At 39.2% G+C, this 15,910-nt stretch overlaps 1 protein-coding gene across 2 annotated transcripts; it reads right to left on the reverse strand.

Annotated features, from left to right (window-relative positions):
* Positions 1-356: 356 nt before the first annotated feature.
* NEK2 (NIMA related kinase 2) lies at positions 357-8,971 on the reverse strand. Of its 2 annotated transcripts, none has more exons than XM_074168861.1 (9): positions 8,778-8,971; positions 8,385-8,602; positions 7,026-7,263; positions 6,251-6,333; positions 5,875-6,001; positions 4,853-5,072; positions 3,828-3,882; positions 3,675-3,745; positions 357-1,068 (listed from the first exon to the last, which is right to left on the reverse strand). In XM_074168861.1, the coding sequence occupies exons 1-9, from the start codon at positions 8,955-8,957 to the stop codon at positions 845-847; spliced, it is 1,416 nt and encodes a 471-aa protein (XP_074024962.1). In that variant the 5' UTR covers positions 8,958-8,971; the 3' UTR covers positions 357-844. The 2 variants fall into 2 exon arrangements, with proteins under 2 accessions (XP_074024962.1, XP_074024963.1); XM_074168862.1 differs by having other exon boundaries at positions 845-1,068; positions 3,681-3,745; positions 8,778-8,873.
* Between the last annotated feature and the right edge of the window lie 6,939 nt (positions 8,972-15,910).

Here is a 15,910-nt window from a genome sequence, read left to right on the forward strand (position 1 = left end):
GAAAGATGGAGATACCTTATAAGCTTCAAGAAAATAAGGATTTGCTATTCAGAGTATAATTGCCCCTCCCCAAACACGGGTGCTGATACCCTGGATGGTGTCTCATCCGGGACAGTGGTCTCGGGATCAGTTTATAACACAGTTTCAAGGCAAACCAAAGAAGGTGGTGTTTCAAATGCTATGCCCTGAAGCAGGCCTTTTGGGAGCTGATGGACAAGCAATTCAGCTGCCCACTCAGAAAGGAGGATAAACTCATCAGTTATGCTAAGCTGACCCATCCCGCTCATTAGTCAAAGACGTTAAACTAAAAGCAGCCTGCTTTGATAGATCACCTACTTAGTAGGAAGAGACAGCATAAGATCTCTTTTTGCTCTTTTGATAGTTAAAAAATATTTACAAATGCAGACAAAAAGCCAGGTTTTCCATGTATATAAAATATCAATACTACTTCTATCAAGTAGTGTACATTACATACAGCATCATTTTAACCTACAGACTGTGAATCTGTACATTTCTCATCTGAAAAGTTTTTTACACAAGATTTAAAATAATCTGTTTTACAATGCTCGCTCTTTCTATTTTCAGTAGAGTTATGTATGGTAAACAGGATGACCAAAATATTTTTTCTTTAATAATACAGTTCATTCAGTTTGATATCAAAACTACTTGTTTTTATAAAATAATCTCTTATGCCTTTATCATGAACTACCTATCATAGACTAAGAGTCTGTATAACAACTGTTAAAATAAATTTTTAGTAGCTTCCAGCTTAAGAGAGGTACAAGTATCTTCCCATACATTTAATCAGCTTCTAAGACTTAAATATTTTACATCTGTTAGAGTTTCAGCGCATGCCCAAGATTTGTCTGCTCTTTAGTTGATAGTTTTTTTCCAGTTCAGACAGTGCTTGAGCCCGTAGATTTGCAGCATATAGACGTTTTTTGAGATCAGAGCGTTTATCTTTAGAAGGTGGATAGTTTTCCAAATTAACAGGAGGCACAGCATTCTCTTCACTTCCATCAAAGTGTACTTTCTTCTTGGTTGTAGAAAAGGGGAGGAGTGCGTTATCTTAAGAAATCAAAAGGTAAATACTGAATTAGTGCATCTTTCAACATGTATTGCTTAGGTCTTTTAACTCTGTTACCCATTTTGCTATCTACCTATGGCTTTAAGTGATCTAATTAAATGCATTTCAGTTCATAGCAACAATTCTGCTCCATTTTATGAGGAAAAATTAAAAACAAGGCTTTTAAATTACTTTGATAAAAGGATAGACGTTATTGTAGTTTCTAGGGTGCACCTCCCAACACCTAAGGAAATATTAGTTGACATAAGGGAAAAGACAGAAATTAAACAGTAACGTAATCCAATTCCACAAGGAAATGGAGAATTAGGCTCTCAGCTACTGAAAAACCTTGTCTTTTCCTCATAGCAGGGGCAGACCCAGCCTGTCCAGTGATGTTTCTACATCACCCACATTGTTCCAACTCTAGCCTTGTATTAAGTCAATGGGGTACAAACTCTGCTCTGACCCAATGAATAATGAGTTTAAGTGCATGAAAAATTAAAAAGTTATTTTCACTGCAGCCTCCAGAAAAGGCATTTTTATAGTATGGCTATGCTTTAGTGGCATAGAACTACCACAATCAAAAGGCAGCTACTTTGTTTCATTTTGAGCAACTTGCTCTAGTGGGAGGGGACCCTGCCCACGGCAGGGGGGTTGGAACTTGATAATCTTTAAGGTCCATTCCAACTCTAACCATTCTATGCTTTTTTTAAGGACTTAGGGTACAAAAACTACCATCAAAAGCTATTAAAACAGCTGAGTTGCCCCTCAGAAGAGCCAACTTCACACTCATCTTCTTCCAACTTCACTCAACTTAAGGTGTGATTTTTTTTTTATTTTTTTAAATCAAAGTTGTAACTATTCTAATCTTAATGCTGATGAAGCCTTAATTTTCAATTCATTAGGTTAGAGCAAGGATGCAGTAAGCACAAAAGAGGGAGGACCACTAAAGCGCAGAGGCCTGTGAGTGTTTCAGCATTTTGTAGTTTCATATCAGTAAGCTATATCTGTTTTAACATTAAATCCTTCCCTAAGAATCCAGAAATCCCTGCAAAAATAGGGTTGTGCCTAGGACACCGTCTTAGAAACCAGAATTTTTGGTATTCCATTTTACTGTGAAGTGAACCACACAACTGACTTCGATGTAAGAGATGTGCGAGATGCAATCCAGTTGTGAAAAATACAGTAATACTTGAGCAACTGAAGATAACATAAGCAAGTGATCTTGGTAACATATTGGAGAAATAGAACAGGTAAAATTTAGGAAACGGTATTACAAGAACACCATGGAATGAATTGGAAGAGTAGTAAACATCATAACAAATGTTTAATCAAGTGATCTACAGATACTGCGAGATTTGGTCAGGCTTGTGACAACTATATTCACTTTTCTGCATTGTCTGTCTCGAGGTATTAACTACTTAAAGTGGTTTTGCCCATCTTCAAAAATTAATACCCCTGTTAAGGTCAAAATATCTTGTAAAGAGGTAGGAGATGCAGAAGGGAACAGAGGCAAATGCTGAAGTTCATTTACCTTCAGTTATCCAATGTTAGAGGGCAATATCAGAAAGCCCAAGGCAGGTTTATTCTTAGTTTTGTATTCCTTAATGTATCTAAGTCGGGCAATATGTTGAGAGACAGGTGGAACTCTCAAAATTGACAGAATTGTTAGAAACAGCTTAAGTACCACTAACTTCTGGTGTGTTCTTTTCTGCTGTGATAGGCCCTTCAGTTTTATTTGCACTAGAGGTAGTGACATGCTTATCTTGCTTTACCTGATCAAAACTAAATGAAGATAGTGTTGCTGCACGTTAAAGGATATTCACATTTCTTTGTTCTGGAGTACTGCTTAGGAGCCAGCCATTTAACATCCTACCCATATTTCAAAATGCATTTAGGTGCTTGAATCATTTTTAATAGTAGAAGATGAGTGCAAGGAACAGCTGCTACTACCTCTTATGATAGTGAAAACTGAACAACCAAGGCCTAAGCAAGTGCCAAATACCTATGGGGTAATAACTACTATAAAACAGATTGGACTAGAGGTAGTCAGGAAGCATTATAGCATATTTTCAAAGCCTTTTTTGTGGGTGGGGTTCCCCCCGCCTCTCCAGTCAAACTGGAGCAGTTTGTATTCTTCTGAGCTTATGATGCACCAATCACAGCTAGGTCACTTGCAACAAATACTGTTACACACCTTGAAGTTTTTCAAAGTTGAACTAAAGCTGAAGTGATTAGACATGTGCAATTTTATTAAAATTAACTAAATTGAAGGTTTATAAAAAGACATCCAGTAAAGTAAGTACAGCTCTGAGAAAAGTTTGGGTTACAAGTCAGCACTTCCCTTAGCTCACCACAAGAGCCTAATTTTCAGAACAGCACAGAACTGCAGTGCTGACAGTGGTAAATCATACCCATGGTTGAGCATAATTCATCAAGTCTCTCTGCAAAGCGGAAAATGAGAAGTCCCTTCCCAACCATGCAGACATAGTCGGGGCTTGTATTGATACAATGGGATTAGGTACAGCATGTTGAACATCATGGGCATTCCTCCAGTCATACCAGTCTACATTTGTCAGTGCAAGTGGATTCTTGTGTATTTTCATACCTGGACCATCTGCACAAGCTACCATCTGCTGCTGTTTGTAGAGATTGTAGTTCCTCATCAAGTTTTCAGCTCTGTTTTGAAAAGAGAGGTTTTAAACTTTATGCTGAAAGACTGTAGAATTTTAATCTAGGCAATTATAGGTTAGTAAGATACCTAGCAAGTTTGTCCTCTGCCAGTCGCTCTCGGATACAGAGTTCCCGTTCTCTCTCTGGAAGTAGAAATATGGTAGTATGCAGTGTTAAAATGTAAATGTTAACATCAGAGTGATTGTGAATAATGGATTTTCTTGCAGAAGTACTCAGATGCACCCATGTTTCTGCTTCTGTGGCTCTAAACAAAGGTAACTGCTGTATAGATACACCTTTACCAAGGCACTGATAAAGCACTGGACAAGTACTGCGAGATGCCAGGCATGCTCTTCCCCCGCCCGCCCTAAACTCTGCCGCATCTGCAACAATGTGGCTATAGCAGTTTTCCATTCTGCACATTAACTCATGGCACACATAACACCAGATATAAATATTTAGATCCTATAATTCAGCTATGACTAAACACCCTATTTACAACAGCAGCAGCAGTTATTCAGGCTCAGAAAACAATATATATGGTTAAAATCTGTATTACAGAGCCTACTGCATATGCAAAGAGGTACTTTATGTGGGCAGGAAATCTCAGCACCTGAGGACTGGCCATCTATACGGTTTCACAGATAAGCTGCCTGTGGGGTGCAGCTTTTATAAAAGCAGTTGACAGTTTACTCCAGTATATTTTGCTCCAGCATCACGCTCACCTTAGGTTACACATTAGTATAGCCAATGTTAGCCTACAGAGTAGGTGAAAAGCAACCTATACTGCACAGTGCTGAATATATTTAGAACCTATTTTTCTGTATACTTTCTGAATTGCCACTCATGTTTAATAATCTTCCCAAACCAGACTTGTATATCCAAACTGCTAATTATGCCTTAGTAACCTTAAAACAAGAACTAGTATATATGAGTAAGCCCAAGCATTCTTGTTTTAGTCATTAGACAGAACTCTAGTAGTGAATGTACGAGTACAGTATCCTAGTGCATTAAAATTAGGGTTTTGAAAACCGTCTACCTTTCTTTCCTCCACACTTATTCTTTTGAATCAGAATCCCATTGCCACCCCCTTCCCAAAGTGGAATATCATACGCTCCAAACGTCGCTCTCTCTCTTTAATGGCTTGTTCTCGGTCCTGTAATTGTTGTTCCTTCTGTCTCAGCTCATTCACTGCAACATCCGAATGCTGCAGCCTTTCTGCATCCCATGATCTCCAGCCTCTTTTATCAGAATTTTGTCTTTGTTCTTCTGTCACCAAGTCTGCTATCAAGGGGTGCTGCAGAATATCTTCAACAGAAGGTCGGCAATAATCCTAAGGAAACACATTACCAACAGGTTCCATCTGTAACCAAGAAATATTAAGGCCAGGGGTTCCCAAGCAAGACCCACCACAGGTGGAAACCAGCTGAGGTGCTATATAGTGAAGTTGGAGAAAAATGGATTTAGGAAGGGGTAGCACAACCAGATGACAAAAGCTAAGGGAAGAGGCTGCTGCTACTAGCCTTCAGGTCCAGAAGCTGCAAGTCTGGCTCTCCCAGCCCAGGTGCTCACTCCTTTCAGAGCCAGAATGGGGTGGTAAGCCTACAGGAGCAGCTGTCAGTAGGTTCTGGAGCTAACACTCTGCATCACTACCTGTCACATAATCCCTGAAGGATCCACACCTGTTGGAGACTTGGGTCCTCATTACAGCTTTGTTGTCCCTTGCAGTATTCTTAACATCCCCATGCCAGCCATGGGGGGCAAGCTATACATTAGCCATATAAAGCAAAATCTGAAATGAAGACAAAAAAACCCTTCCAACTTCCAAACACAGTGGAGTCATTTTAACCCTGAAGTTCTAAGACCTTGTGAAGCATGCTGTTAGGAAATTCTGTACCGGCCAATACTGAGACAGTCTTTTTCATCCTGTGAACCTGGAATAACATTTAAGCTGCTGCCTTTGTTTAATGGACTCAAAGCACAATTCCTCCCTCCTTCCCCTACAAGTGATTTTGCCGGTAACATGGTGATAGCAACCACTACTTCAGATCAGTTTATTTCATAACTGAGAATAAAAGCTAGTATTTCAGTACTAGTTCAAATTATAGGTGGAAAAATTAGTAATCCATTCTTACCTTCACATTAAGCATCTCTTTGAGAAGTTCATTCAGCTGCTCCGAGTAACGATATGGTATTCGTCTGAACTTCCCTTCCCTTATCTTTTCTGCCAACTCCTTTTGGTTGTAAGCTCTAAATGGAGGCCTGAAGAAGAACATTTTTCTTTGATTCTTTCACTAGTTTTACATGACTTATTTTCATCTTAAAAAGTATCAGACTAAGAAAAAAAGCTGCAATCAAAGGTTTGTTTTGACTATGTAATGTCAAGACCAATACAGAAATAAAAATCTAGGACTAGTCTCTGAAAGCTTAAAGCTTTCATCTATACAAAATGTAATCATACATGCATTAATAACTACGTTTCCACTTTCATTACCACACTACTATACTTACGAGAGAGCACATAATTCATACAGGAGGCATCCTAGAGACCATATGTCAGATTTTTCATTGTATGACATGTGGTTCATTTGTTCCTAAGGAAAGAGAACAATCTTAGCATCATTAATTAAGACATCGTTCTACTACTGCAGGATCGTCAGGTACTGTTCAAACCTGAAATAAACCACTACTTACTGGAGTTACTTTTAAGATTCCATCTCAATTAATCCCCACAGGTACTCTTACTAGCAGGATTTTAAGAAGTTATGGCAGTACTACACTGTAGAAGAGTAAAATGTTGCCCCAATCTTCAGCTGATACAATTCCATTATTTCAGTCAACATTAATTTTTCCCCCACGTATAGTACACCATATCAGGGTAATAACTCATTCTTGCCCATTTCCACTACAAATTAAAATTCTACCATCAAGAGGTAATTTAATAAGATCTTTACCTTAACACTATGAAACATAAAAGCGCTCTAGAGTTCCTTTTCAGGAGCAATATACTCCAACATACCTCTAATATTCCAAGAACATATCAGAACTTATACAGTGAAAAACAGCTTTAATTAGAAGGCAGTGACAGTGTGGGGAAAGAGGTGAAGATTACTGCAAAATAACTTTGTCTCCAGAACATATACACTATGAAAAAAGTCACCTGCATTTAAGACTAGTAACTCTTCATTAAAACCTCCCAAACATTCATGGACTCTGAAACCATTACTGCAGAAAACAGATCTTGGAGGGAGAAAAGGGAAGATAAGGCACAGAAGGGGCATCTTACTGGAGACATATAATATGGAGTTCCAACAAATGTTTTGGCAAAGCTGGTGTCATGGTGCAATATTCTAGCCAGTCCAAAATCTCCAAGTTTCACATTCTGCTTGCTATCTAGAAAGACATTTGCTGGTTTTAGGTCACGATGCACAGTGACTGCACCATCACTCCGTCTGTGACATTCCTTCAGAGCCAATGCCAATTGAGTCAATACTCGGAGAACAAAGCTTTCTTCCAAGTAGTGCCTGAAAAATGAACACATTGTTTAATAAATGTATTCTCCAAGCATATATAAGTTCAAATAGTTGCTGCCAGTCTTAGTTCTGTAACTTTAATAGTACTATTATAAAATATCACTGAATCAACACCTTTAGAGAAAACCAGCACCAACAGGCATCTACATATCCTATTTTTAAAACGGAAACTTTAAAAAAAAAATCACTCCGAATATGTTGGAAGGCATCTAGATTTCTGTCGCAGACTCCCTGTAATATTTCCTTCCTCCCTAAAGAGTCTAACAAATATGCAGTATTTCCATTAGTTATAACACAACTATCAAATTGATGCTTTTGTGATGAGATCTGTCCCTTTGATCACTTACGGTAGCAGTGTCTTGTCAGCTGTTTATAATGAGCAACATGCAACACCACCAAGACAGGACTGATTTTTAATATAGCCTTCCTTAAGTGAAAACACTGATGTTCAGGGGGAGCTGCAGTACCATTTTAGACCATTCTTGAAGTAACACATGTAGTGTCATGTACTTGTTTAACCCATGAATGTGGAAACTGATATTATACTTAAGACACAGGCTGTTTAAGTCTTAAGATTAGGCCAAGGTAAAGTCTTATCAGCCTGGTGTCTCCACAAGCTTTACATGCAGGCACATAAAGTACCTTTTAACAGCATGTTAAAAATCACTTTTTCCCTTTCATGTACTTTGGTGTCTAACAAAAATTAGGGTACAAGTGGTTTTACTGGTGGGCAAGCCAGAAGAACCCACCGATCAAGCTACCTCTCTGCAAGAGTTGACTTGCTGGTTTATGTTTTCAACCCCACGTGTTGCATTACATCCAGAAACCCTGCAACAGCTTCTGCCTCTTCAGACAGCTCAGTAGCTCAGGCTTTTTTTTTTTTTTACTATTTCAACATAAACATCCAATCAGATGGTGCACCCATTACCGCAATTCTCAGTGTTGTAATTTTGTACAAAGCCTTTTACATTTCAAAAGAGCTGTGGCACACAAAGTATGAAATGTAAAACTGTTCCGAAGTTATTGAGAAAGATACAGTTCACTTTTCTTTTGATTGCCCAAAATACTTCCCGCTAGATACTCCAAAATTGCCGCAGAGGGATTTCACGTGCCTTTCTTTGGTGCACCTTGCAATCAGGCTCGCCAGGTCACCACCATCGCAGTACTCCATCACGATGTACAGGGTCGTGTTGCTCCTGTCGATGATCCGATCATAATATCGGACGATATTCGGATGCCTCAGCTCGCGAAGCAAATTCACTTCCGAAACAAGCATTTGCTTCTCTGCCTCTGTCATCGAGCCATAGTCGAGCTCCTTCCATACCAAGATCTAGCGGGGGGAGAGACAAAACACCTTAGCGGGGGGAGACTTATACACAAGCCAGCCCTCTGCAGGGGGGCAGAGAGGGTTTCAAAGCCACTCGGTTATCTCAGCGAGCCGCCAGCACCCCGCTCAAACCGACGGCGACGGCACCCCTACGGGCATGCAACCGCCGCCACCTCACCTTGCCGTCGGCCTTGCGGCGCACCTTGCGGCACCTGCCGTAGGAGCCGGCGCCGATGGTCAGCAGCACCTCGTAGTCGTCGGGACGGCCAGGCATGGCAGCTCCAGCGCCGCGATCTCCCCAGGGACACAGGCCGTCTGCACCCCCGCGCCGTTTAAACGCACCGCCCCTCCCGCCCATTGGCAGGGCTTCTCGGCCCCGCCCACACGCCCCGCCTTCCCATTGGCTACGCCGCCGTAAACAGCGCGCTGCCAGTTTACGGCCGTTAACGGCTGCTGGCCGGCGGCGTCAGGGAGCCATCGCGAGACCTGGGCTCTGCTTCCTCGAGGCTTGCTGCGCCGTTCCCGCCGGTCGCCGGGTGGGGGCTGAGGGAGCCAGCGTGTGAGCGGGGCTGGTGGCGGGGGCCACGGCAGAGGCTTCCTGAAGGCGGGAAGCCCCCTTCCTGGGGAGGCGATGTCACAGGGTGAGGCGGGCAGTGGGTGTCCGTCTTTCCCCCCAAGACCGGGTGAGGCACCAGGCGGCCTCTCAAGGTTTCGGCAGCTTTTGGGTTCCTTTCGCTCAGGTATTCTGAGGAGAAAAAGCCCTGAAATTACTGGCAAACGGACTCCTGGGGTTCCCCCCTTAACTGCTGCGGGGGGTGATCACCGCCCCGAGCCTCCCAGCAGCAGGCCTAGGCCTGCTTTTGCTGTAGGGCTGTCCCCGTCCTTCCCATCGCCACCCTCTTTGTCAGCTACCTCCGAAACGGGGCCGGTCGGCACCTGGATAAACCTTCATGCGTGTTGGTGTGAATCAGTGATGTACGTGTAGCTTCTCAGGAAAAGACTTTTTTTTTTTCCAGTAAAAATAACAAATTATCCCCTTTCCTGAAATACTTACGTGTATTGAACAGATACCAGTAGAAAATTGGAAGATCTTAACACAGAGGTTTTTAATATTGAGAAGCATTTAAAAAACTCAAGCTATTCAAAATAATCTCTGGAGGATTGTCCTTTAAAACCAATGAGGAAAATTCCTCATTATTCAAGAAATTACTCATTAAAAACTCAGAAAGTCATGGCAGCTTTACTTTTACACCATATATGAACACCTGTGTTATACCACGCACAAACAGCATTTGGAAATAAACCAAATAATGGAATGGCTTAAAATGTAAATTTGAAAATATTTGAAAATGCACGGATCTGTATCCAAAAGTTAAACCAGTGATTATTATGGTTACATGAAATAACACCACAATATACTAAAATAACATTACAGAAATTTTAATAAGCATATAGTGTATTTTCTAGCATCATTTAGGGGAATTCTGGAGTGATAACAGTGCAGTTACGGATTCAATTTAATCTCTTTCCGTGTGAAAGTGGCTATGACTGAAACAACTACTTCTAATTCTTCAGCAAAGAATGGTAGCACACTTGTATAATGCTTGAATCAGGTGCAAAAGGGAACAGTTGTATTTGTTGATCTAGAAATTCAGCAATAGGACAGGGTAGTTTCTCATATTGCATTTCCACATTGTGTCATTAATCATTTCCCCATTTTTTTCCAGGCTTTAGAAAAAGTTTGAGGGGCATAGGTGTCACGCTATTAGAGAATATGTATGAAATATTCTTACATTTTTAGTCTTTAGAAAAATCTAAGCCTTTACTTTCATCATCAGGAGGCACAAAAGCTCCTGTTACCCATTATAAAAATCCTAAAGCTTTTTATCTGTAGAGACTGTCTACTCATTACAGGGAAAAATAAGCAAATGAATTATACAGTGTAAAGCCATCTTAATTTTGTTGTTAATGAGTAACAGGGTGTTCTAAATGGTTCATTTTTGTCACTGATTTTAATTGCCTTGAAAGAAAATCCTCACATGCACCTTTAGCATAGTAAATGAATTCTGGCATTATGCAACAAAAATGACAAAAAGTACAGTACATATTATTCAGGCTGTAAGCTTCATTTCTGGTTTCAAATATCTCCGTTTCAAACTCCTTACTTTCAAATTAGCAAAAGGTCATCATGCACTCCCACTGTTACCAATGGGAGTCTTTCTATTTATATTTCAAAAGATATAGAGTAGGTTTTCAACACTGTGTTTCTTCTAGAAACTAACTTGAAAGCTTCTTTAGAAATGTTGGTTTGAATCAGAGAAATGTCAAAATGTCATGTTCCAAAAACCAGTAGCACAGTCATTTTAATTCTGACTATACTTATTTTTTAAGAGCTGGATAATTTTGAGAAAAATGCATTTCTAAAAGTGGTCATTAAAATTTTCAGTAGGCACTCCATTTTCTTTCTTGCTGATTTTCATGTTGGCCATATAAGAGAACCCAGAGTCTAATGATTCCAAAAATATGCATCAAGTTTGAAACGGAGGCCCCTTTTGTCAGGTATTTTATTTTCAACTCGTGATCTCTAGTTCAGGAGCAACTCTTAGATTTCTAGTCTTGAAAACACATGTGCTGCCTTCAGAGCTTGGAAAGCTACCAAATAGTTTCCAATAACCTATTTATAACATTGCTTCTAATAGTCTGCCTTCTTTTTTTTTAACCGAATTTCACCAATAATTTCCCACAACTTAACACACACACATTATTCTGTAGTTCTCTGCCAAAGTTTGTCAGTTTGTGACTTCTGTCATTTGTGCTATAAGGAGTACCTTTTCCCTTATTCCAGGGCCTAGTTAACTGACAAAATATTAAATGCTGAAGATAAATAAAATGGTAGGTAATTTGGTGTTTCTCTTTGATATTTTCTTTTTTGTGCATGGAAATAAGCAAAAATAAATGGCTAACACTTTGCTGTGAGAGTCCAATGCAGTATAATTATACAGATTAATAGCAAATAGGTATTGTAAAGCACTGTAGCAAATTAAATTATGTTTCTGCCAACTTTTTTTATTAGCCAATCAGAGAAAATTGCATGGAAGTACAGGTTCAGAAACAGAAAAAAAAGCTCAATAGGAAAAGTACTGAAAATAAGCACAGAAAGAGGATGAATAATTAAAAATAAATACACTTTATAAAAATTATTAGAAAAATATCTGAGAAAAAATCTTGTCCTTTCTCTTCAGAGGTGGAAGACATGTAAACTCATATTCCAGGATCTCAGAAATGTGCCAAAGTCTTCTAGCAAAAAAGGGGGAATTGGGTACCTAATATTAGCAAGGTAAGAGATTTTAAGAATGCTTTTAAATCACAAGAAGAATTATAAATATCAGAGTGACTGAGACATGGGTGTTTTATTTTAGTTCATTTTCACCATATAAGTAGTTTGATTTTTTTAATATTCAATTGCATTTGTCCTTACATGTCTTTATGCACATTGGTGAGGTTTTTTCCTCACCTTCTCTCATTTGGTCCGTGCACAGAAATTTTAAATTTACCCAGGACTATTGTACACAGATGACACCATTTTTTTTTTTTCTTATTTTCTAGTTGCTGACTTTAATGTCAAAATACATATCTAGGATTAACAAAAACATATAAAATGCTGGGTTATTAGACAGAAGCACTGTCTAAAAAGTACCAGAGGGTAAAAATTCCTAATATTTTTCCTCTATTGGTTTGGGAGGGAAACAAAGAACATGTTCATTGAAGAAATTCTGAACAACACAGCTATGGACAGGACAGCAAGGAAATAAAATTTAGAAACATTAATTATAGTGCTTAAGACCATGCTACTTTTCTTTTTTTGTAATGTCAGAATTCATAGGCAAGTGAGACTCCAAAAGCAATGCGTGCAGCAGGCAAGCTTCAATAAAGGAGTTTGTTGCAGCAGCTGTACCTTTATGGTTTTGCATTGCAAACCATTAAAATGAGGAAAACATAAACCCACATGAAATAAATTCAGCAGCAGGTTGTTTTTACATGAAGCACTGAAAAAACAAAAAGGCAACAGCATGGGAATTAGTGAGGAGGAGACTGAGGAGAGTAGAAAAGGCATGCTTTTGCATTCAGAGAGGGGAGCATATGAATTTTAGTAACTCCAGATTTGCTTTATCCATTCCTTACATTCTGTAAAGGAATATTTAAATACAAACATGGCTGGACATTTTGAAAGTATATACTTACTTAGCTCAGTTTCTTTAAATGAAACTAACAGCCGTACCTATTATATATGTCTTCATATATACACTAATTTTCAAAATAGTATTCATTTATCTTAAGAACAGAAGGTCGTTGAATTGATCTTTAAGACCACTATTTAAACTGATTAAGAGACTGATTTTTTGAGGTGCATAGAACTTCAAAAGTGAAATTCCTAAGTAACCTTAAATTAATCAAAATCTGAAGAACTGGCATTGCCTCTATGCAAGAATTCTAGTGTGGCAATCTGTGATCTCTGTTCTAGGCTCACTTACTAACTTGTTCCTGGGAAACAAGTAGACAAGTTTAGGATCAATGCCTTGTTTTCTCCTCTTTTGAAAGGAAGGTAATATACTTACCTTCCAGATTAAAGTTTATAGGTAGCACCTCTCAAAATATTAGACAAAAAATTATTTAAGTGATACAATAAGTAAATATTTTGCTGACTTGAGCTACCTACTTTTTTAAAAAGCAACAATACTAGGGTTTCTTATTGTGGAGCAGTCAGTCTCAAATGTCTTTTCGTAAATTTATTGGTACTTATAGTCTCTTCATATATATTGGGAGAAATGTTTTCAAGTACGGCCATCACCAGATCTATGTGCACCATTATTGTCCCAGATATTTTCATTACCAGGCCAGTCATTATTTCTCTAACTCCCCATGTCTATAGACCCATGCTATGATACAAGTAATAGATTTTCCTCTGCCTTGTTTCTTCTGTAGGAGAAAAATGCACAGAAATCACATTGAACATTAAAGTGATATCACTAATAATATCTGCAAAATCTCTTCCACGTTCTCTCCCAGGCCATAGCACCTGCAAAACGTCATGCAGTTCAGGCTTACTCTGAATGCAGTGCCTTTCCATGCACTCAGAAGGCAGTGAGGCAGTAAGGTAGCAGGCAGTTGCTGCCAAGTGCCTCCTGCCTTACAAGCCATGAAAGACAGGCAGCAGAGACTTCAAATGGAAGGCTTCACTATACTTTGGGGTACTCTTTAATGACACAACAGCTTCTGCATAGACTTGATAACTCAGTGTTTAAGCTTGGAGGACTGCCAAGCCCTCTCCATCTTCATTCACACCACACTTCCTTTGGCTGAAGCATGTACTCACTGACCAAATTTTTAAAACTGCCTGCCAGCAGAGGCACAGTGCCACTCCTGTTTCTATTCTATTTAGACAAAGGCAGAGTTTAGTCCTCATCAGTCCTACATTTTGCTTATTCAGTAGTAAATGGAAAAAAGAAAACTTTAGTTATCTATTGCAAGTAGAATACCTGGTTCAGGTATTTTTTAGTAGCAGATACTGAACGAATCAGTTTGCATACCATACTCATCTCAGATTACAATGTCTAGTCTTATTTGGGCACTGCCCATAATACACAGTCAGATGTTGTAATGTTAAAGGTTACAAGTGCATTAGATAGATGGGTTAGAGACAGTATTTTCCATGAAGCAAGATCCATAAACAGTTGTAGCAGTGTTTTAACAGGTGGCACCTGTCACTGTTGGGACTCTTGACAGTACAAGTACATGACATACTGTAGCCCCCTGTAGAAAGACGCAGAAAATTCATAATAACGCTTTGCTTTGAGAAGACGAATAAATTCCTGTGCCAAGAATATCAGTTATATCTGATGTAATTGACTGTTAAGGAAAAAAGGCCATGTGGTTGGAGCAGAGGATGGGGAGACAGAAATTTTTGGCAAAAGACAAATATTCTGATACCATATGGTACAGAACTCCCTGGTGTCCCTAAGCTCAAATTACAAGAAACTGGCTGCCTGATTTTCAACAGGAAAGATTTGAATTTTGTAGCTGCTGCACTACTGTAACACCCATTGATTTAGTGGGGATCCTGGTATGTGGGTTTCCCAATGACGATAACAACAAAAATATTTTGAGAACAAGACAGTTCAAATGCAACCATCTGGAGTGGCATTTTCCACTGCAAAGGTTTAAAAGCCAGTGTTTACTTTGCATAGAGCTGATCTTTTGTCTGGTTCCCTATGGAAATGGAACTTAACTGATCAGGGTAGATTTAGATTAGCTATTAGGAAGAAATTCTTTACTATGACGGTGGTGAGACACTGGAAGAGGTTGCCCAGAGAAGTTGCAGATGCCCCATCCCTGGAGGTGTTAAAGGCCAGGCTGGATGAGGCTTTGAGCAATCTGGACTAGTGGGAGGTGTCCCTGCCCATGACAGGGGGATTGGAACTCGATGATCTTTAAGGTCCCTTCCAACCCAAACCATTCTATGATTCTATGGTTCTATATCACCTATATATTTCTATCAGTCTCTATATCCCTTCCCCTCCTACAAGTTCCAAGAAAATAACTCAGCAGAGAGGGAAGAAACACCCTAAAGTGCTCAACTATACTATTAGACCAGAGAATCCACATGGATGATGATGATGATGAATGGGTTCACTACTGGGAAAACCTTTGACTAATGTGTGCTCTTGAAACACCGGAGCATCTATAAGATACAAATCCACAGGAAAACAAACTTCGTAAACTTCATTAGCTCCGCTGCTTACTGAACTACATGTTATTTTAGTCTGTCAGGTATTATTCTGAAAGCAAACTAGAATCCAATCCTACTTATATTACAGTACGGTGATTATAGTGAATAAGTGTTTTCATGTGGAGAAAACGCCTGGTGCTTACAAGCTCTTTAGACTAATGGAGAAAGGCATAACATGAACTGATTTTCAGAAGATGAAGTCAGCCAAATTAGAGATTTTTAGCTGAGAGAGCAAGAAACCTTAGGAGTAGACAACTAAGGTGAGTGACGATTTTCTGATTTTTTATGTTTAGAAAGCAGGACAGTGTTTCTTTTTGAAAGATAAACTTTAACCTTATACAGATTATTAAATTCTATCCATAATAACAGGGTGAAATCTTCTAGTCAGGAAGTTAAACCAGATGAGAGCATGTTTCTTTCTGGCTTAAACTTTATGAGCATTGTAGAGGAGGCCCACTGTCATCAGTGGAAATAACAGAAGGAAAATAACATGCCTGAATATAACTCTTTAAAGAACTCACTGC

Source organism: Numenius arquata, chromosome 2, assembly GCF_964106895.1.
Source record: "Numenius arquata chromosome 2, bNumArq3.hap1.1, whole genome shotgun sequence".
NCBI lineage: Eukaryota > Metazoa > Chordata > Aves > Charadriiformes > Scolopacidae > Numenius > Numenius arquata.

Coding starts and splice junctions, on each gene's coding strand:
- NEK2 (XM_074168861.1), bottom strand. CDS start 8,957: ATGGGCGGGAGGGGCGGTGCGTTTAAACGGCGCGGGGGTGCAGACGGC. Junction 7,264..8,384: donor GCAAGGTGCACCAAAGAAAG/GCACGTGAAATC, acceptor TTCATTTTTCAG/GCACTACTTGGAAGAAAGCT. Junction 3,883..4,852: donor GAGAGAGCGACGTTTGGAGC/GTATGATATTCC, acceptor TTCTACTTCCAG/AGAGAGAACGGGAACTCTGT.